Source organism: Vulpes vulpes, chromosome 9 (genome assembly GCF_048418805.1).
Source record: "Vulpes vulpes isolate BD-2025 chromosome 9, VulVul3, whole genome shotgun sequence".
NCBI lineage: Eukaryota > Metazoa > Chordata > Mammalia > Carnivora > Canidae > Vulpes > Vulpes vulpes.
In genome coordinates this window covers 6798911-6821550 of record NC_132788.1, presented here as the reverse complement: position 1 = coordinate 6821550, position 22640 = coordinate 6798911, and the positions used below count along the sequence as shown (strand labels likewise).

At 45.2% G+C, this 22640-nt stretch overlaps 1 protein-coding gene across 5 annotated transcripts in view; it reads left to right on the top strand.

Moving 5' to 3' along the window:
• The window catches only part of DGKD (diacylglycerol kinase delta), a 108937-nt gene that overhangs the window by 53648 nt on the left and 32649 nt on the right, over positions 1-22640 (top strand). For all 5 annotated transcript variants that reach the window (XM_072719134.1, XM_072719137.1, XM_072719135.1 and 2 more), the window contains exons 4-9: positions 17351-17455; positions 17702-17834; positions 19073-19179; positions 19573-19698; positions 19809-19911; positions 20531-20693. In XM_072719134.1, coding sequence (XP_072575235.1) covers positions 17351-17455; positions 17702-17834; positions 19073-19179; positions 19573-19698; positions 19809-19911; positions 20531-20693 — 737 coding nt within the window. The remainder of the gene's footprint in view (positions 1-17350; positions 17456-17701; positions 17835-19072; positions 19180-19572; positions 19699-19808; positions 19912-20530; positions 20694-22640) is intronic.

Below are 22640 nucleotides of genomic sequence, written 5' to 3'. Positions count from 1 at the left end.
ATAATTAGCACAGTATTTCCAGGTTCCCATTCCTGCCCGGACGCTGTCCCTTTGCTCCTCCTTTGGTCAGTGGCTGAACTTCGAGGCTCTGATTTGTTATTCCAGCGTCTCTGGTCTCCTTCAGTGAGCCACGGGGTCTTGTACGTTGATTTTAAAATTCAGTTTTTGTTTTTGCTGGGCCACTTCCGTACTGACCCATTTGAGCAGTTGGGAAATGTTCTGCAAGCGGGGAGAGCGGCAGGTAAGAGTTTCAGGTATTGGCAGTAAAACTGTGTGAAGCTGTATGGGAAAGCAGTGGAAATGTAAGGATTTAAAATGAAATGAGTGGAAGGAATTGAAGATTACTGTAAGCATCTCCAGAGGGTTGATTTTTGTCTTGTATTTCTTAGAGGTGGAAGGCTGGGATTTTTTTTTTTTTTTAAAGATTTTATTTATTCATGGGAGGCAGAGACACAGGTAGAAAGAGAAGCAGGCTCCATGCAGGGAGCCCAATGTGGGACTTGATCCCGGCACTCCAGGATGATGCCCTGAGCCGAAGGGAGACTCTCAACTGCTGAGCCACTCAGGCGTCCCAACAGGCTGGGATTTTTAAAGCCACAGACTTGGTGTTCTGACTTCACCCGCATGCTAGAAACATCTTTGGTTCCCACCTGGTCAAACAGAAAGCCTGCAGGTCAGCTAAACTTCTCTGTGATGAATTTTCATTGTCTGAACTTTGTCACAGGAGAAGTTTCAGCCCAGCATCCCCAAGACAGGCACTGTGGAAGCCTGGAAATAGTCTCACTCCATATTTGAAGTGTTGTAGACAAGTGATTTTTTTTTCCCAGTGGTGTTGGATAGTACTTCAGGCAGTTGCTGACCAGATGCCCACATGGGCTGCTCGGTGTCCCCTGCTCCCCGCTGTCCGCTGTGACTGTGCCAGCTCGCTGTAGGAGCAGGTGGGGAGCCAACCCTTGGCTCTCATGTTCGGTATCGCCTTGTGTGCTCTGATCTGTGCTGGCCTGTGGACCAGCCAGCACCTTCCTGCCGCCGGCAGCAATATTGGCCTTCCTTGTGCACCTTCAGAATGACCCCGAGGGACAGGTGCTGGTACCTATATTGGAGATTAAGAAGCTGAGGCCTAGAGACAAGTCATTTGCACCAGTGTCTCTGTCGTAACTGCTGTGCTGTCTCTGCCATGCGCTTTACCCTCACTGAGGCTTAGGGAGCTGGCTTGCTCTTGAGTAGTGGGACATGTATCTCTGTGTGCTTTTGATAATCCTCAGAAAGGAAGTTTCTATGGTTTGATATTAGCTTCCGGTGGCTGCCACCCTAATGTTCACGGAAAGGGGTGTGTTGGAAAGGTTTCTTTGTTGATCTCTAGTAGCTTCCCTTTGAGCAGTCCGGCCAGTACCTTGCCCTTCCTCCCTTCAGAAGCCATCAGCCTTATTTTCACACACTCAGCCAGTTCTTTAGCAGGAGCCTACTACAGGATGAGAAATTGGAGAGGCCAATTAGGAATAGCGTGTGACTGCCGTGAAATGCCCAGTAGCCTGTGGAGGCGGCTGGGCGTGCAGCAGCCACAAGAGCCCCTGGAGGAGGGCATTCTGTGGCTGAGTGAACGCATGCGTGAACACCACATCACGTTCAGGCTCCCTGGCGGTCCCCCCATTTTACCAGCAGAATCCATTTGCAGACATGGTTTCGGGCTGACCCACTCCCTTCTCTAAGGCTAGACTATAAACTATAAGTACTGTAAACTGTACCTACTGTGTATTTTCATCTGTATACATACAGTAAACTATTAACTATAAATATAGGACATACTGTGTGTGTCTCAAGCTCTGACTTGGGTATGTTAGCATATTTTTGTGCCAAAATGTTTAACATTTAAAAAATTATTAAATATTTCAGGCATTCAAAAAATAACACAATGGACAACTATGAATCCTTCCCAGCCTGAGAACGAAACAGTGTGGATATACTTGAAGTCATTTGTATTCTGGATCCTACCTACCCCTCTTGCCCTCTCCCCAGAGTCATCCCAGTTCTGAGTTTGTTATTTATCATTTGTGTGTGTGTGTGTGTGCGTGCGCATGCACACTTTAATCCTTTCTCTTCTCCCATATGTAGGTATAAGTAGCATATAGTATTTGGCCAGGCTTACAGTTGTAAGTAAATGGTGTCATACTATCAGCTCCCACAACTTGCTCTTTTCACCCAGGGTTGTGTTTTCAAGGTCGATCTGTGTGGATACGTCTGCCTTCAGTTAAATGACTCAAGGTTTAACATGACGGATTCCTGATTCCTGGAATTAAATCACGGTTTCTGGGAAGTGGGGCATGAACCTCAGAACTTTTTTTTTTTTAATTTTTATTTATGTATTCATTAGAGACACCCAGAGAGAGGCAGAGACACAGGTAGAGGGAGAAGCTGGCTCCCGGAGGAAGCCTGATGCAGGATTCGATCCCAGGACCCAGAGATCACGACCTGAGCTGAAGGCTCATGTTCAACCACTGAGCCACCCAGGCATCCCACGAGCCTGAGAACTTTTTACAAATACTGCCCTTGTCAAAGGATCACAGTGCTTAGTTGTTAGTTGGTGGCTTACATAGTGGTCCAGTGTCCAGAGTGTCCCACTCTTGGCTTGGATTTCCCAACTTTGGCCATTATAAACAGCATTACCATTCTTAGACTCGCCTTCCTGGGCACAGGGGCATGAGTTTCTCTGGAATGGTTTCTAAGGGTAGAATTGTCAGGTGTGAACATCTTCAGCGTGATGAAATATTGTTTCATTGCTCTCTAAAACTGCAAGGCCTGGTCACAGCCTTCTTCATCTCAGAATGGCAGCTCCATCTCCAGCTGTTCAAGGGGGTAGTTGTTGGCTCCTCTTTGTTCCATACCCCATCAGGTCTGTCCAGAAACTCTGTTACCTTCTTCCTGGAAGCACGGCCGCTCCCCTTCCCTTCTCTCTCAATAGGATTGCTGAGCACCCTCCCCAAAGGGTCCTGACTTCTGCCCTGCCCCTTATGTTCTGTTTTTAGTAAAGCAACCAGAATGTTGCTTTTTAAACTTAAGTCAAATGTTGGCCTTCTGCTCAAAAAGTGCCACAGTGCTTGGTGTAAAGGCCTTAGAGGTGCCTGTGTGATGTTCTGCGTCCTGTTCATCCCCAGCTCCTCTCCCCTGGTTCACTTGGCTCTAGCCACTAGCTGTGGTCCTCCTGCTTCAGGCTCTGGCCCATTCCTTGTCCTTCTAGTCTTTTCCAGTGAGACCTCTGTTGACCCTGACCTTTCTCTGATCTCTCTTTTTTCCATAGACTTGTCACCAGTCACTACTCTCCATACTATGTAGTTTACTTTATGGTAGTATGTAGTATTTATTTCCTGTCTATGTTTGAATGAAAGCTCCACGGGAGCAGGGGTCTTGTCTGTTTGTTCAAGTGAAAGCTGCTTGAATTTATTTCTGAGAAGAAAGGAAGAATTTGGAGCCCAAACATGAGGATTGAGTGTGGGAGAGGTGGTGAAGCTGGCCTGTGGGGGAAGTGTTGGCAGAAGGACATGTCTAAATGTGGGAGCAGGAACCCTAAGAGGCCTGCCTGGTTGGCAGTGGGATCTGTGGGTCTGGAGCTGGGGGGCAGCTTGTCATACATGTGTTTTGGGTCACTCCTGAGTGCACCTGCATTAGAGGTGGGGCTGCTGGGCTTGGCCCATCCAGGAAGTGCAGTGCCGTGTGAGGGCAGGACCTGTGGTTCTGACATCCTCCCTTGTAGGCTAACACGAGACACAGCTTCATTGACTTTTGAAGCACTGTTGTGTGTAGAAATGAGTCCTGCCGTTTCCGGTGCACTCTCTTGTGCAGCCTCAAGGACCAAGCCACATGTCACAGCTGGATAACAGAGCTCTGTGACCCTCACGTGTGCTTACTTGGACTCAGCATATGCAGAGGACCAGATTTGGATTTCTTAGAGAGTGTGCACCAAAGGTGTGTCCCCATATTTCCTTGGCGGGTCCGACATTTCATGAGTTTGCACTACCTACAAATGACTTTAACAAGATAAGATTACACTTCTAATTTGTGCCAAGGGAGACCATAGATGCCCTTGTCCTTAAGAAATACAGCATTGTTCTGGAGTTACTCCCTGTTTTCCCAATTTAAACATATTAGATGTTAGAAAGTTGATTTCGGTTACTTATTTTTATTTGTTTATTTTAAAAAGATTTATTTATTCATGAGAGAGAGAGAGAGAGAGAGGCAGAGACATAGGCAGAGGGAGAAGCAGGCTCCATGTCAGGAGCCCGACCCGGGACTCGATCCCCAGACTCCAGGATCACGCCCTGGGTCAAAGGCAGGCGCTAAACCGCTGAGCCACCCAGGGATCCCCGGTTACTTATTTTTAATTAAGCCTTTTGAGATCATTTGTAGATTGACATGGAATTGAAATAATACAAAGATCCTTTGTGTTCTCTCTCTAGTCTCCCTCAGTGGTAATGTCTTGGGAAACTGTAGTACAACATCACAACCAGCATCACAACAAGGATGTTGACAATGATACAGTCAAGCACCAGAATGTTTCCATCTCTACCAGGATCTCTGGGTTGCCTTTGAAAGTGGTTGAAAGACACCCACTCCCTTTAACCTCTGCCACTACCAATCTGTTCTTCATTTCTGTAATTTTGTCATCTCAAGAATGCTGCAAAAATGGAAACATATAGTATGTACCCTTTGGGGATGGGCTTTTTTCACTTAGCATAACTCCCTGGAGCTCCACCCGGGTTGTTGTCCTATGATAGTTGTTGCTTTTTATTACTGAGTAGTATTCCATGGAAGGGGTGTGCCACAGTGTGTTTAATCATTTACCACTCAAGGACACCTGGCTTGTTTCCAGTTTTTGGTGATTGCAGATAAAGCTGCTATGAACATTCATGGGCAGGTTTTTGTGTGAACACAAGTCTTCATTTCTTTGGGATAAATTCCCAGGAATAGAATTGCTGGGTCATGTGGTAACTGCATGTTTGGTTCTTTAAGAAATTGCCAAACTGTTTGGCTGAGTGGCTGTGTGATTTTACTTGCTCACCCACAATATGAGCTAGTTTCTCCACATCCTCTCCAGCATTTGGTGTTGTTACTGTTTCTTATTTAGCCATTTAGCAGGGGTATAGTAATAGTGGATTGTGATTTTAATCAGCATTTCCTTACTGGCTAATGGGGTGGAATACTTGTTGTTATGCTTATTTGCCTCCGTTCATCCCCTAACACCATCAGGGTGTGGCCTGCAGGGATGGATGTTTCTACTTAGCCTTCTTGGGGTGCTGGAGCACCTCGTTTCTGCCTGGTGCTGTTGGGGGTGAGGGCCACTGTGTTTTCTGTGGTGTTTGGTTGGAGTAGAGTGGTTATTGGCAACACTGCTATTGATTTCTATCTTGTTAGGCTGTTCCTTTCTTGGTCCCATGGCTAGAGAGCAGGCTTTTTAACTCTTTCTGGCTGCTGGCTTCCTCAGCTCCGCCCTTGCATGCATGAGGCCAACAGAGATCTGCTGCAAGTCCTTCTGAGGCCCCGAGGGCCCCTAGTCTATTGGGGCCTTCCTCTCTCCACCTTTCACAGTCTTCTCACATTTAAAAAATGTCTCAGGTCCAGGGTTTTAGTTGCACTTAACCAGAAGAATAGGAAAAAGTACCTCTCAGCTTCTTCCTGGAAGCAGAAGTCTGCTTGTTACTTGTATCTGTTTTCTGGACCTGCAGATCTGAGGAGTGTGAACGGCCCTCAGTCCCGGCTGCATGTCTGTCCCCGCTGCTCGTCGTGGCTTTGGGCCCATCTCAGGCCCAGAGCCTCATGTTTATTGCTGTTCAGCTTGTTTGGTTTGGCCTGTGGTTCCAGCATGACAATTTGCGGGATCTTGATCTTTTTGTCATATAAGGTCACATTTACGAAGGAGAGGCACATCCAGATAAATCTGTGATTAGAAATTGCTGGACAGGATGTGGCTAGTGAGTCAGGGACTGCCCTCGTCATCCTCCTCCAGACCTCCTTTCTTTCTGTTCTCATTGAACACTCCTGGGGAACCTGGTCAGAGTGGGCGGGGCAGTGGGCAGATGACTCAGTGAGATGTCCCTGTCGTCCTTGCCCCGATGCTCCAGCCCAGTGCCCCTGCCAAAAAGGAAATGCTCCGTGCCAGACACTGCGAGTCTGAGAGTGCAGGAGGACTCTTGGCGAGTGCTGGTTCCTCCCCTACCTCAGGCCCTCCGTGCCTGGACGTATTCCTGGTGCGGTCCTGCCTGGAATCCAGGTGGGACGCCAGGTGGGACGCCGCTCTTGGGGAGAGGTCAGGAGCCAGCCTGCCTGGTGTCCTGGCCCCTGCTTCCTCAGCCCAGGGATGTAGGGCCTCAGTTTCCTCTCCCAACATCTACTTTATTAGGTTGTGGAGAAGATGTAGTGTGCAGATATCCGTAAACACGCAGCAGATTTCCCGAGACTACTCCGTGCCTGACTGTGGTGCTGCCACTGTCGTCTGACACTCTGTTTCTGTCCCTGTCATAGGAGCTAGTGTGTGTGAGCTTCAAGTGCATGTTCTTCATTTAAACACCACTTCTGCAGGTCTCTGGCCTGGCGCCCTGTTCCCCTTGGTCTCCCAGAGATCATTGCCTGTACTTTAATAAACTCCTTGGCTAATTCTTCCCAGGACACTGGACGATATTTGTCTGGCTGGGGTGTCTTAGACTTGTTTGGAGGAGCTGGGTGTTCCTCATACCTCCTGTAAGATCATTTGTATGAAAGGATGGAAGCAAAAGTTCTCATTTCAAATAAAACTTCTAAAGCTCTTTTTTGGAGCCTTTAGCATATATTATAAACTTAAGGTTTTATTTTGTTTTATTTTTCATCATGATAAGTGTACTCTTTAATCCCCATCACCTCTTTCCACCTTTCCCCCACCCACCTCCCCTCTGATTCTCTATAGAGCCTGTTTCTTAGTTTGCCTCTCTCTCTTTTTCCTTTGTTCATGTTTTCTTAAATTCCACATGAGTGAAATCATAATGGTATGTGTCTTTCTCGGATTTATTTCGCTTAGCATTATACTCTAGCTCCATCCGTGTTGTTGCAAATGGCAAGATTTCATTCTTTTCTATGGCTGAGTAATACTCTATCATATATGTATTTTTACACACACACTACATCTTCTTTATTCATTCATCTATCAGTGGACATGGGCTGCTTCTATAGTTTGGCTGTTGTAAATAATACTGCAGTAAACACAGGGGTGCATGGATCCCTCTGAATGAATATTTTCGTATTCTTTGGGTAAATACCTAGTAGTGTGATTACTGGATCTTGGGCTAGTTCTGTTTTTAATTTTTTGAGGAACCTCCATATTGTTTTCCACAGTTTGCATTCTCACCAACAGTGCAGGAAGGGTTCCCCTTTCTCCTCATCCTTGCCAACACCTGTTGTTTCTTATGTTGTTGATTTTAGCTCTTCTGACAGGTGTGAGGTGATACCTCACTGTAGTTTTAACATGTATTTCCCTGATGATGAGTGATGTCAAGCATCTTTTCGTGTGTCTGTTAGCCATCTGTAGGTCTTCAGTGGAAAAATGTCTATTCTGCCCATTTTTAAATTGGATTAATTGGAGTTTTTTTTTTTTTATAAGTTGTATCAGTTCCTTGTATATTTTGGATACTAACCCTTATCAAATATGTCATTTGCAAATATCTTCTCCTATTCAGTAGGCTGCCCTTTAGTTTTGTTGATTGTTTCCTTCACTGTGCAGGAGCTTTTTATTTTGATGTCTTCATAGTTTATTTTTGCTTTTATTTCCCTTGCCTCAGGACACAAATCTAGAAAAATGTTGCCACAACCAAAGTCAAGGGAAATTACTACCTGTGCTCTCTTCAAAGATTTTTATGGTTTCAGATCTTACATTTAGATATAATTCATTTTGAGTTTTTTTTGTATATGGTGAAAAGAAGTGGTCCAGTTTCATTCTTTTGCATGTAGCTGGCCAGTTTTCCCAGTATCATTTGTTGAAGAGACTGTCTTTTTCCCATTGCATATTGCCTCCTTTGTTGAAGACTAATTGACTATATAATTGTGGGTTTATTTCTGGGTTTTCTATTTTGTTTTACTGATCTTTGTGTCTGTTTTAGGCTAGTACATACTGTTTTGATCACTATGGCTTTGTAGTATAAATTGAAGTCTGGAGTTGTGATACCTCCAGTTTTGTTTCTAAAGATTGCTTTGGCTATTTGAGGTATTGTGTGGTTCCATACAAATTTTAGCATTGGTTTATACTAGTCCTATTAAAAATGCCATTGGGATTTTGATGGGGATTGCATTCAATCTGTAGATTGCTTCGGGTAGTATAGACATTTTAACGATATTTGTTCTTCCAACGTGAGAGCATGCAGTGTCTTTCCATTTCTTTGCATTGTCTTAAATTTCCTTCATTACTGTTTTATAGATTTCAGAGTACAGCTCTTTCACCTCTGTGGTTAAGCTTATTCCCAGATATTTTGTTGTTTTTGATGTAATTGTAAATGGGACTTTTTTTTTTTTTTAAGATTTTATTTATTCATGGGAGACCGAGAGAGAGAGAGTCAGAGACACAGGCAGAGGAAGAAGCAGGCTCCCTGTAAAGAGCCCGATGCAGGACTTGATCCCGGAACTTCAGGATCACGCCCTGATCCAAAGGCAGTCGCTCAACTGCTGAGCCACCCCCGTGTCCCTGGGACTGTTTTCTTAATTTCAGTTTCTGCTGCTTCATTCTTAGTGTATAGGAATGCAACAGTTTTCTGTACATTGATTTTGTATTCTTCGACTTTATTGAATTCATTTATCAGTTGTAGTTTTTTGGTGGAGCCTTTAGGGTTTTCTATATATAGTATCATGTCATCTGCAAATACCGAGAGCTTTACTTTTTCTTTGCCAATTTGGATGCCTTTTATTTCTTTATATTGTCTGATTGCTGTGGCTAGGACTTCCAATACTATGTTGAATAAAAATGTTAAGAGTAGACATCCTTGTCGTCTTCCTGACCCCAGGTGGAAAGCTCTTGTGTTTTTGAGAGTAGGATGATGTTGGCTGTGAGTTTTTCATGTATGGACTTTATTATGTTGAGATATGTTGAGTAGGTCCCTCAAGACCTACTTTGCAGAGGGTTTTTATCATGAATGGATGTTGTGCTTTGTCAAATGCTTTTTCTGCATTTTTCTGTCGAATTGATCATATGGTTTTTATCCTTTCTCTTATTGATGTGACATACCACATTGATTGTTTTGCAAATATTTAATTACCCTTGCATCCTGGGAATAAATCCCACTTGATTGTATTATTTTTTTAAACATACTTTCAGATTAGGTTTGCTAGTATTTTGTTGAGGATTTTTGTATCTTTATTCATGAGAGATTAGACTGTAGTTCTCTTTTTTTGTGTTTTTATCTGGTTTTGGTTATCGGGGTTGATACTGGCCTGATAGAATAAATTTGGAAGCTTCCCTTCCTCTTCTATTTTTTGTAATAGTTTGAGAAGAATAGATATTAATTCTTCTTTAAATGTTTAGTAGAATTTGCCTGTGAAGCCTTCTGGTCCTGGGCTTTTGTGTTTTTGGGAGTTTTTTGATTACTGATTCAATTTCATTGCTGGTTACTGGTCTGTTCAAGTTTTCTTTTCTTCCTGCTTTAGTTTTAGTAATTATGTTTCTAGGAATTTATGCTTTTCTTCTAAGTTGTCCAAATTTGTTGGCATATAGGTTTTCATAATATTCTGTTATAATTGTTTGTATTTCTGTGGTGTTGGCTGTTATTTTTCCTTTCATTAGTGATTTTGTTTGAGGCCTCTCTTTGCCCCCTCTCTTGATAAATCTGGCGAGAGGTTTATCAATTTTGCTGATCTTTTCAAAGAATCATCTCCTGGTTTCATTGATCTGTTTTTTTTTTTTTTTTTTGTTTATCATTTATTTCTGCTCTAATCTTTATGATTTCCTTCCTTTTGCAGGGTTTGGGTTCTGATTGTTCTTTTTCTGTCTCCTTTAGGTGTGAGGTTGGGTTGTTTGTTTGAGATTTTTCTTGTTTTTTTGAGATAGGCTTGTATTGCTATAGACTGCCCTCTTAGAACCCACTTTTGCTGTCTCCCAAAGATTTTGGACTATTGTGTTTTCATTTTCATCTGTTTCCGTGTACTTTTTGATTTCTTGGTTGACCCATTCATTGTTGAGTAGCATGTTGTTTAACCTCCATGTATTTATGGTCTTGCCAACTTTCCACACTGGACCCAATGGATTTAATAGACATATTCATAACCTTCCATCCTAAAAGAGCAGAATACACATTCTTTTCAAGTGCACATGGGACATTGTCCAGAATAGATGAGATACTGGGCCACAAAACAAATCTCAACAAATGCAAAGAAAAATTGAAGTCATTCTGTGCATCTCTTCTGACCACAGTGCTGTGAAACTGGAGATCAGTCATGAGGCTTTGTTTGTTTTAATAATTATTTTTTTAAATAAGAATTCCTGCCTGTACATGGTACAGAAATTGAAAGGAAAAAAGGTTTATGCAGGGAATTTCCAGGTTCTCAGAGGTTCCCTTATTAGAGGCCACTAGTCTTTTTTCCTTTTATACTCACATTGTTACTTGAGCACTTGTTCCCTGAAAGTGCGTTAAGAAGTAGCTTCAGTCTCTTCAGTGACTGTGTAGTACTCCTTTGTGTGAATGCACCACAATTTATGGAGCTAGTCTCTGTCAGGCTTACCTCGATCAGTATTTGAATTATTTACACTCTTACTGTCCTTATAATGAGTGCTGCCCTGAATAACCCTGTATATACTCTGAATGGCAGTTCTCATGAAGATATATTTGTTGGTTAAATTTATAGAAGCACTATTGCTAAGACAAAAGATGTGTATTTTAAAGTTTGCTAGATTGGGGCGCCTGGGTGGCTCAGTTGGCTAAACATCAGACTCTGTTTCGGCTCAGGTCAGGCTCTCATGGGTCAGGAGAATAGAGCCCAGTGTCAAGCTCTGCACTCAGCTGGGAGTCTGCTTGAAGATTCTCTCCCTCTGCCCCCTGTCTCCCACTCATGCTTGCTCATGTGCTTTCTCTCTTTCCTTTTCTCTCAAATAAATAGATAAATCTTTAAAAAAAAATTGCTAGATTTCACCAATGTTCCCCATAGGAGCTGTACTAATTTATACCGTAACATATGGGAGTTGACGGCATAATATCAGACTTTTGATCTCTATGAATACAGTAGGTTAAGTATTTCTTGTAATTTTAATTTGCATTTATCTAACGAATAAGACTAAACATTTTCCCGTGTTGGATCCATCTTCCTCCCTTCCTTCCTTCCTTCCTTCCTTCCTTCCTTCCGATTTATTTATTTGAGAGAGAGCATGTGTGTGGGCAGGGGCAGAGTGATGGGGAGAGGGACAAGCAGATTCAGTGCTGAGTGTGGAGCCAGTGGCAAGGCTCGATCTCATAACCCTAAGATCATGACCTGAGCCAAAATCAAGAGTTGGATCCTTAACCAGCTGAGCCACTCAGATGCCTTTGGATCCATTTCTAACACTATTTTAGTATAGCTCTGTCAGTCTCTCATGTTCATTCACACAGTTCCATCTTCTTTTGCTTATTTCTTGTACATTTGGGTTTCTAGCCAGACTTTGTTCAAGAGTCTGGGCAGCTATGCCATTTTTCTTTTGACTCAGTTGTGTGGTTGGTTTTATTCCAAGTTCTGTATCCTTTTTACTCAAATATAGCATATATACGGAAAAGTACACTTACTACAAGTGCACATCTATTAAGATGTTCCCGATTAAGGAATAGAACATCAGCAGGCTCTAGTAGCTCTCCTGTGGACCCTTGTTCCCAAGAACAACTATAGGACAACTACAGGAAGCAGCTAGCTTCCAGCACCACCAATTAACTTTGCTTGGTGTATCTTAACTTTATATATGTCAATAAAATTATATGAACAGTAAGTGTTCTTTTGTGTCTGGCTTCTTTATTTCAGTATTGTAAAATACATTGTTATTAGCAATAGATGGTTTGTTCTCATTGTTCTGTGGTTTTCCATTATACTGATATGTTACAGTGTATGTATCCACTCTACCAATGCTGATTGTTTGAGTTGTATTCACTGTATGCCAGTTAACAGTAGTGATGCCATAAACATTTGTCTGTGTCTTGATGGGAAGTGTTTGGGTGGAATTGCTGAGGTATAGGGTATACATGAGTTCAAACAGTTTACTGTTTTCCAAAGTAGTTGCACCAAATTGTCTTCCTTTTTTTTTTTTTTTTTTTTTTTAAATTTTTTATTTATTTATGATAGTCACAGAGAGAGAGAGAGAGGCAGAGACACAGGCGGAGGGAGAAGCAGGCTCCATGCACCGGGAGCCTGATGTGGGATTCGATCCCGGGTCTCCAAGATCACGCCCTGGGCCAAAGGCAGGCGCCAAACCGCTGCGCCACCCAGGGATCCCCCAAATTGTCTTCCTACCAGCACTGTATGGGTATTCTAGTCAATCCACATCCTCACCGATACTTGGTATTGGCCATCCTTCTCAGTTCAGCCACTATGAAAGCTACTTCATGCTGGGATTTTATATTAATTAATTAAATATTTTATTTATTTATTCATGAGAGACAGAGATAGAGGTGGAGACACAGGCAGAGGGAGAAGCAGGCTCCATGCAGGGAGCCCAACGTGGGACTCGATCCCGGGTCTCCAGGATCATGGCCTGGGCCAAAAGCAGACGCTTAACCGCTGAGCCACCCAGGGATCCCCATGCTGGGATTTTAATGCCCACTTCCCAGATCACTAACAAGATTGGGTCCATTTTCATGTGCCTTATTGATCATTTGTGTAATAAGTATTTGAGTCTTTTGTCCATTTTTTTGATTAGTTGGTCTATTTTCTTACTGATTGTTTTTATTTTTTAATTAGTTTTTAAAAAAGATTTTAGTTATTAGAGAACGTGGGGGTAGTGGCAGGAGAAAGAGAGAGAGAGAGAGAGAGAGAGAGAGAGAGAAAGCAACCAGATCTCAAGCAAACTCCATGCTGAGCCGGCAGCCTGATGCGAGGCCTGATCCCATGACCCTGAAGATCATGACCTGAGCCAAAACCAAGCACCCCTTGGTAACTTACTGAGCCACCCAGGTACCCCTTTTCTTGGTGGTTTTTAAGCTCTCTTACCCTCAGGAGAATTTCAGTAAGTGTCTGAAGATTCACCTCTGTTTATTGCTTTCATGGCTTCTGCAGATTAGGAGAGAACTGCTTCTGCCATGTTCTCTCTGATACCCTTTATCTTTTAGTCTCTCTTGTCTTGCCGGCTCCAAGGTCTGTAGTGTGCTCTCACTTTCCAGTTAGTGGGTTTCTGTGTCGTGGTCTGTCATCTTGCTCTGTAGTATTCGTCTCCCTTGGTACCAAGTCTGCTTATTCCAGTCATGGATCCCGGCCCACTGAATCTCTGTGATGTCACTGATTCATGTATGACCTTACTTTTAATTTGCATTTACCATTTCGTTGATTTAGTTATGTGAGTCATTTCTTTGCTTGAAAAATACAGAGCATTTTGGTCTCTAAAGTCTTTCCGGTATGAAGGCTGGATTTTGGGACCAGTTTCACCTTTTTTGCATCATTCCTTGGTGTCTAAGAGTTATGGTCTTGGCTGCAGTCCAGAGGGACAGTTTTATTATTTCTAGGAATATCTCTTCCTGCCTTCTTCCTGTCCTGGTGAGCTGCATGAGCAGCCAAGAGCGGTCTCATCCAGTACCTGCTTCTGTCTTGGGGCCTGTCCTGCCCACTCTGTCTCCAAAATCAAGGAATTGAATAATAAGAAGCCCTATCCAAGACTGCTCTTTCATTAGCACCCACTTGTTTTCCTTTTCTTCTGAGGAAGCCCTTTTGTCCTCACGTCTCTCATCCGTTGGCCCCAGGCTGGTGTTAAGGAAACAAAGAAGCCTTTGTTGGGGTGTGAGATACTGCTGGTTGGTGTTTGGAAGCTTCCTCAGGGCCAGAGGCTATTGAGGACCTTGCCGGGGAGACCAGGGTGAAGAGGAGCCTTTCAAGGAGTTGGGAGTCATGACCAGTCTTGTGGACTGCTAAGAAATATGGATTCTGTCTCAAAGATGACAGAACATGGTGGGAGTCCTCTGTGGGAGTCTTCTGTGACAATTCTCATGATCTGGGACATGGACTGTTGGTACTAGGATAGTCTGGAGGGGTGGGGAGGTGTCACATGGCCCTATGGAAGAGATAATGCCCTAAGATCAGGCGCTAGAGACTGAAGTAGCCCGGAGAGTCAGGGTGGCTGCTGTGTGTGAGAGCATGCTTCCGTGCTAGTGTGACGCTGGGGTGTGCCCCAGAGGGGCACGTGGAGGCACAGGGAGGGGATGTAGCTGCTCCCAGTTACACAGCCCGTCAGGGCTTCAGACCTGGAGGAGTATCCTAGAAGCTACGTGTCTGGCTGTGCAAGTCCTGTGCACACTGGTCCCTTTCAGTCTCCTGACAACTTAGGTGCTGAACTCCTGTCATCCTCGATTTCCAGAATGGAAACACGGACAGTCTGCCCACGTATCCTGGCCACTCGGTGGTGGGGTAGGGTTCAGCTCTGAGTCTGTCTGAGGCTTCTTCAAACCTGCTACACAAGTAAGAATTTTTTTAAAACGACTTAAATCAGGTTCTTGGACATTTATCTGTCCATGTTTCCTCCCTGTAAACAATCACACAGATTGAGGAAGTGAGGTCATCTATCATTTGTTTCATATTAGCTCCCTTTAAACACAACAGTTTTGTGTATAACTTGCTGCCCTGTGGTGCCCAGTACTCACGAAGCTATTCCATGAAACCCCTCTCCTTTGGCATGTAGAAGATGATGGGCCCAAAGATCCATCTTCTCAGACAACATAGTTGAGTTCTGGAATAACGTGGGCACTTCATCTTGTAACGGTTGTCACAGGAGCAGCAGAAACAAGACCTAAAATAGAATGGACATAAAAAATGTCATTGTTCTCTTCTGTTAACTATCATATTGCATAACTCTTAACTCAGAACCCTGAGTTCTTGAACTGTATTTATTACACTGATAAAAATTTGAATTTTAAAGTTTTATTTAATATTAAAACTCACCCCAGGATGAATAATAAAGAAATGTTTGCTGAGATTTTATAGACAGTCACAGATGAAAATTTCTTAAAGTACAGACCCCAGGCCATTGGCAGTGGCCAGCTCTCCCATGGGCTTCCCTGACTGTACAAAGCACCCACCAGCCCCATTCACGTGCCCGCTTTGTTTTCAGGGCCTTGTCAGTGTCTGAAATTGTTTTCTTGTTTTTCTGTCTCTCCCCACTGTAAGTTGTATGTGAGTCCGAACCTTGCCTGTCATAGTCTTGGAATCTCAGGTCTAGAGCAGACACTCAGCATGGGCTTGCTGGGCAGATGCTGGGATATGGGCTATTCTTGGTACTCTCCATGTATAAAGGAGAGTGGCTGCCCCCTATACCCCCACCCTCAGGAGGTCATTGAGCTTCTCCCATCCTCTGTCATCTGTCCTCCAGCCTCCTCCCGCCCCCCTCCTTCCCCAATCTGGCCCCTATGTGTGGTTATCCTGGTGACATGAGAAAATGAACTATGCATTTGTGACCCAGTTCTAATTCTGTGATTAAGCTTTATAGGTGGTCATAGAAATCACTAGAGATAGTTTATAAAACACCATTTCTAATATTTCTGAACCAGAAACATGATCATCTAATAATTTAAATTGGGTATTGCTAATTTTAAATTAAAGCTATAAGATGGGCAGAAATCCAAAAGTTAAGTAACATGTTTTATAGGTGAATCCTTGGGAAGCAGGTATTTTCCTGACACCGCTGGTTGCAATGCACAAGCCCTGGGGAGGGAGTTTGGCAGCAAAATGACACGAGCTTACTCTTTGTCAGGGCGGTTCTGCTTCTAGTAACTTCTCCCCCAGATACACTGGGAAGCATGTGAGGTCAGTGAAAAGGCTGCTCGTTGCGGCACTGTTGGAGATAGAAAAGGATTTTCAACAACGTAAATTTCTATTAATAGGGACCTGGTTGAATAGATTTTGGTGCTTCTGTCCAGGGAGCTCTGTTGCAGCTATAAGAAACAGCAAGGAAATGCTCCATGTTGCTAAGGAGAGGTACGCAAAATAGGGAATTAAATGAGAAAGCAAACGTGGAGATACATATGTGTGATATACTACTGTTTTAAAAAGGGAGAATAGGAATATATATATATATATGTGTGTGTGTGTTTGTGTCTGTCTTTTAAAAACCATACTCTTATTTTTTCTTCTTCTTCTTTCTTTTTTTTTTAAAGCTGCCTATGGGGAAAGGAGGGAAGCCGGGTGGAGGGGACATGAGTAAAAGCTGGACTTCTGACTGTACCTATTTTGTAGATTTGATTCTGGAACCATGTAGATATTTTACATCATTATAAAACAAAAGTACATAAAATATTAGGACTTTTGCAATTTTGGTAGATAATGTCAAATTTTTCACTAAAAAGTTTATACCCTACTTAGCTCTTGTTAGCGCTGGAGGAGGACTCTTTTCTCCCATACTTCTGCCAACACTGGATTACCATCTTTCAAAACTTTGCCAGTCTGATAGGTGAAAAATAGTTGGCTGTTTTCATTTGTGTTTCCTGATGACTAGAGCAGTTAACTATCTTTTTGTTTATTAGCCCTTCTGTATTTCTTCTCTGAAATGCAAGTTCATAGCCTTTTTTTTTGTAAGGAAGATTTTTTCTATTGATTTGTAAAAACTAGTTATATGTAGTTGATACAATTTTCATTTGTTGATTATTACCAGGTTCCTGACCTCATTTCCAGTTAAGTTGTTCAGGCCCTTGAGTGTAGTAGCTGGTGTTTTTTCTCTTGTCCCACGGTATGAGATTTTTGTACAAGGACATTATGTATGATACATTTGAAATGCTAACATTATATTTAGAGTAACTTGGACCACTTTTCCTTAAACTGTTCAGGTGCTGGACCTCAATTCGTGAACTCTTTGGAGTGTGATAGCAACTGTGTTTTCTTTCCTTTTTAAAATTTTCCTATGGCTCATTACCATGTCTAAGTGGTAGGTGGTTGGTGAATGTCCACTTACGTTGATTTTTGGTGAATGTATAAACTAAATTCCACCCCCCTTTTTTTTTTTTGGTTTGAGACTTTTCTTGGTTTTTAATGACCATGATGAGCATTTTAATATCCTGTTCATTTGGGATTCTGAATGAATCAGTCTCTTTTCATTAAAAAAATAGATATAGTGAAAGTAGATTTTGAAGAAGTTTTTATAGTTGTTAGCATTTGTTTTTTGTTCATTGCTTAATTGCTTGTCTTTCTTGTTTCTTTGTAGGTCATCACTCCATGTAGGAAACTCATTTTGTGTGCTGATAACAGGAAAGAAATGGAAGAATGGATTGCAGCGCTAAAGACCGTCCAGAACAGGGAGCACTTTGAGGTCCGGAAAGAGGAATGTCCGTTCTTGTAGAAACTCTGCTGTCGATTATCAATCATATTTGGACTGAGCAGCTTGGCACTCACTTTCTCAGGATGTTCTTTATAAAATTAAGGCTCGTTGCTCGTCCTTTTGGCTGACCCTTCCTCCTCTCCTCTCCTGGATATTTTTTGAATCTTGTTCAAGTTACCACATTAAGGGATGTCAAAGGAACACCTTATCTTTGCCATCTTTCTTTTGTTCTTCCAGCCTACTCAGTACAGCATGGACCATTTCTCAGGGATGCACAATTGGTACGCCTGTTCCCATGCAAGGCCGACCTATTGCAACGTGTGCCGAGAGGCTCTGTCTGGGGTCACGTCACACGGACTGTCCTGTGAAGGTACGAATGGCGTGTTACTCTGCTGGGAAACATGGCTTGAGGTTTCACTTGACAAAGCTTTAGAAACCCTTGAATGGTCACCACAAATCAGTCAGTATAAAGTAATTTCTGGGACTCTGTGCTTGTTTATTTTACCTACCAGGGAGTCTGGTAAATTATTATTTTGTACAGTAACGGAACAACGTTAAAAAAAAAAGGAAGTGGTAATAGGGAGACACAAAGAGGAAATGTGAAGAACACAGGGAAAGAGGTTAAAAATCTGTCAGCACGGTAGTTACACCCTCCTGGGTAAATTGGGCTGTGAATAAATGGATTAAACATGACCTCCCAGATCTGGAGAGTGGGTTACAGTGGTTGTTCAAGAGCAGAGGGCGGGAACAAAGGCGGACAAGCTGTGAACCCCGGGCTAGTGCCTGGTTTTGTATAGCCTGTGAGGTTAAGAATGGTTTGTACATTTAAAATGGTGTGGGGCACCCGGGAGGCTCAGTTGGTTAAGCATCCTTCTCTTGATTTTGGCTCAGGTCATGATTTCAGGGTCAGGAGATCGAGCCCCACGTTGTGCTTGGTGCTCAGCGCAGGTCTGCTTAATAACCTCTCCCTCCTGCTCAGTTGCTGCCACCCCTCCCAGCCTAGCCCTGCTTTTGCACTCTCTCTCCCTCTTTCTTGAATAAAAAAAGAAAATCTTTTTCTTGAGAGAGTGACAGTATAAACAGGGGGAGGGTGAGACAGAGAGAGAGGGAGAAACAGACACCCCCACTGAGCAGGGAGCCCGACTCCCTGAGATCATGACCTGAGCTGAAATCAAGAGTTGGATGCTTAACCAACTAAGCTATCCAGGCGCCCCTAAATAAACAAATTCTTAAAAAAAAGTGGTGGAGAAAAAAGAAGACAACAACTTTGTGATATAGAAACCTTGTGGTCTTTAAATTTTGGTGACTGTACATGTAGCATGGTCCATGGTGGCACTCGTGCCTCTGGGCAGGGCTGAGGAATTGGGTCAGGGCCTGTGTATGGCCCGTGAAGCAGACTCTTGCTATCCCACATGCTGGTCTCACTGATCAGACAGCGTGTTCCCTAGCTATGTAGTTGACAACATGGGGAGTGCTCCGTGTTCCTTCCCAGCTGTCCTAGAAGAGCGGACAGGTCATGCTGGACCGCTCCTCAAGCATGGGGAGCATTGTCCTGAACGAGGCTTGAAAAGGTCGAGGCTTGACAGTCTCTTGTCTGTCCTCTCACAGTGTGCAAATTTAAGGCACACAAACGGTGTGCTGTGCGTGCCACCAACAACTGCAAGTGGACCACCCTGGCCTCCATTGGGAAGGACATCATTGAGGACGAGGACGGGGTATGCACTGGGGGAGCCTGCCCGCCACCCTGCCTAGACCCTCTTCACTTCATGCTCCCACTGGGGCAAGAGGCCCCCTGCCTCTGTTGACCTGCACATGCTTCTCTGGCTCTAGGCTTTTGTTTGCCTTGCTCCCACTGTGTGTTTGGAGTTCTGTGTTGGCCGCTGCACCTCAGCCTGGCCAGCCCCTGTGGGTCGTGCTGTGCCACCTGAGCAGAAGGAGTGGGGTGCCAGGCAGCACACCGCAGACCCTGCCCCTCCTCTCCCCGCCCGCTTGTACTGAGGAGAAAGTCTAGGTTGAGTTCATTCCAGGGCATTTTTGCGTGAGGGCTTCTTCACCTGTGTGGGGGGCTCTGGGGATGTCCCTAGTGCACAGGCCTCTATGGTTTGCAGATTGCCATGCCTCACCAATGGCTGGAGGGAAACCTGCCTGTGAGTGCCAAGTGCACAGTGTGTGACAAGACGTGTGGCAGCGTGCTGCGTCTGCAGGACTGGCGCTGCCTCTGGTGCAAGGCCATGGTGAGTGGGTGCAGCCCCCAGTACATTCTCAGCCCCCCTCAAAGCGCCCACTCTCACAGTGCCAGGGAGACTTCCAGGGGATGCCAGTGACCCCTTGTGATCTATTCCAGGTGCACACATCCTGTAAGGAGTCCTTACAGACCAAGTGCCCACTGGGCCTGTGCAAGGTGTCTGTCATCCCACCCACCGCACTCAACAGCATCGATTCTGACGGTGGGTGCCTCACGCTGTCCTGGCTCACCCATTTCCTCAGCCTCCCTTCTCTGGGCATCCTCCCCTCCCCCATGCCAGAGGGGGTTACCCTGGTGATTTGAGGATGTGGTCGGGGAGAGGAGACAGCCCAGGGGTGCTAAGTGGAGTCCTGTGGCCGTTGGGCACACTTGGACGGGAGCTGGTGCTCGTGCTCCATCTGCCAGCTTCCATCTGGCAGCACATGTGGAGCCGCATGCTTACCTGAACCTGCTCACCTGTCCAGATGGTAGACGATGGTGTGTGTTAACAGGCGTCGGTAGGAGGTGGGAAACTGGGGCACGGATCTCAGAAGGTAGCTCCTCCAGATTGAGAGTAGAAGGGAAGGACAGCAGCGAGGCGCATGGTCTTGCTGAAATTGAGTCACGTAAACACAAGGTCCAACTGGATGGGACTCCCGTTCTTCTCCGTGGGGAAGGGTGATGCGGAAGACTGTTTATCGAGGTCTTATTGGTGACTGGGTGTGCATGGAAGTTACAGGTCTCTTGCAGGGGTCAGCTGCTTTTTCTATGGTTGAGCCCTGCACTGGGCTCTTGGCATAGCTTCCTCATTGTCCCCTCTCCCTTTCCACCCTCATGTCCAGGCTTCTGGAAGGCCACGTGCCCTCCATCCTGCACAAGCCCATTGCTGGTCTTTGTCAATTCCAAAAGTGGGGACAACCAGGGTGTGAAGTTCCTCAGAAGATTCAAACAGCTGCTGAACCCTGCCCAAGTCTTTGACCTCATGAACGGAGGACCACACCTCGGGTAGGAAGCCAACAAAATAGGTCTTTCTTGGAACTTTAAAGCTGTCTGAAGATAAATGCATGCTCATGAACAAAAAGATTCAGAGATACAGAAACATCTAAATAGGGGGTAGAAAGTCTTTGTTGAACCATCCCCTCCCCAGATCCCATTAGCGAAGGCACCCACCCTTAATAGCAGAATAGAGCCGCCTGTCTTTCTGGCTTTTGAATGTGGATTTCACTTGTGCAGACACGTTTAAATCAGGTCACCTACTGGGACCTCCTGTCGTGCCTTCTGCTTTCCGCCTGTGTCAGCACAGACATGTTTTTATGTCCGTGATTACAGATCAGCCTCTTTTTCAATGGTGCGTGGTACTAAGGGGGCCTCAAGGGCGAGTCTTCGTTTTGGGAGGGCACGAGAGGTCTCTTACCTCACAGGTACACTGCGAGCAGTCTGTACTTGCAGGTACGGTGACACATGCAGATATGCGTAGCCCAGTGTGTGGGGGGCAGGGTAATTTGGACATCTGATGGGTGTTCTTTATACTTTTGTACATTGTGTCATTTGTGGAGAACATTTGCTGCTGTAAATTGTGTCATTTGAAGGAACTCTTAGCTTCCTTGCTTGGCAGCACCAATTCAACGTAGGAGCTCTGAGGTAGGAGCCTTGCTTGGAAGGGAGATTGTCCAGGATGGTTGTGGTGGAAGGTGCTTGCAGACTGTGTTCTCTGGGGTGTATTTGCCTCCGAGGCTCCCAGGAATGTATTGTTTTGGAGCAGGGTGTTGCTGGAACAGGAGCCTGGGTGCCCCTCAGAGGAGAGGAACGTGCTCAATGGTGCCTGGGGGCGTCTACCTGGCATGTCACTTTTCCCCACTGGCATAAGGCGCTGTTGGAAAACAGTCACGGGCTGGGGCTGGCCTGGTCCTCAGAGGCTGCATTCATTGTGTTTCTTCGGAGACACCAATGAAGTGGTGGTCTGTGCCCAGGAGCATATTTGCTGTTGGCTTGATAGGTAGTTAGTTAAAAAAAAAAAAAAAAAAAGGGACCACTGGCAGGGTCATCACAGGCCCTTGTATCCCACACAGGTCTGGGCTGTTTCCCTGTAGGGCACCAGGGTCGTCAGGTGGGTGCCGTGGGATGGGTGGGACCAGCTGGCCATACTACACGACCCGGGAGCAGCCGAGTGCCCATCTGGGCGAGCACACAGACCCCCACTGGCCAGAGGAGTTAGCAGCAGGGGACGGGCCGGCTTTGGAAGCCCCCATGGAAGGGCCGTGGAGTTGGCTGAGGAAGTTCTTGTTTCTGGGCAGCAGCCTTGCCCTCCTGCAGTTCACCACAGAACTTGGAGATACTGCTTCATTTTCCCGATTCCCAGCCTGGATGTGTCACGTCTTCTCCAGAGAAGGGAGGCCTGAGGGAGACCAGTGTTCCCAACGGAGCACACGTGGCCATTTCTCTAGCACCTGAAGGTCAGGTACCACCTTGCTGCTTCAGGACCTCTGCCCTGCTGATAGCCCGAGTTTCAAGCTGTGTCACTCATCCCTGTTTGTTTTCTGCGGACTTCCTCTGGTTGGGACTCTGTGCCAGATGCAAGCCCAGGTAGCTCGGGGTCCTTGTGTTCAGATTGTGCAGCACACGAACGGGTAGAGGTCGCAAGGCAGAGTGATCTGTCACATGGACGGGGCGATGTACAGGTTCTTGAGGAACCCAGGGGAAGGAGCATACAAATTAAACTGGGGAGACTCTCAGTCTCTCTGCTGAGCTAGCATTTGAGAAGAGTTAGTGTTTTAACGGCAGAGAGACGGGTAGCAGCCTCCTAGGCAGAGGATGCTCTGTGCAGAGAGGCGAGGACACAGTGGGGTGGCTGGGGGAGGGGGGACGTGGAGCTGGGGCAGCTGGCGGGCAGCTCCTGGCCGAGAGGTTTGAACCTTTCCTGGAGACAGGTGGCAACTTCTCAAGCTGGACACT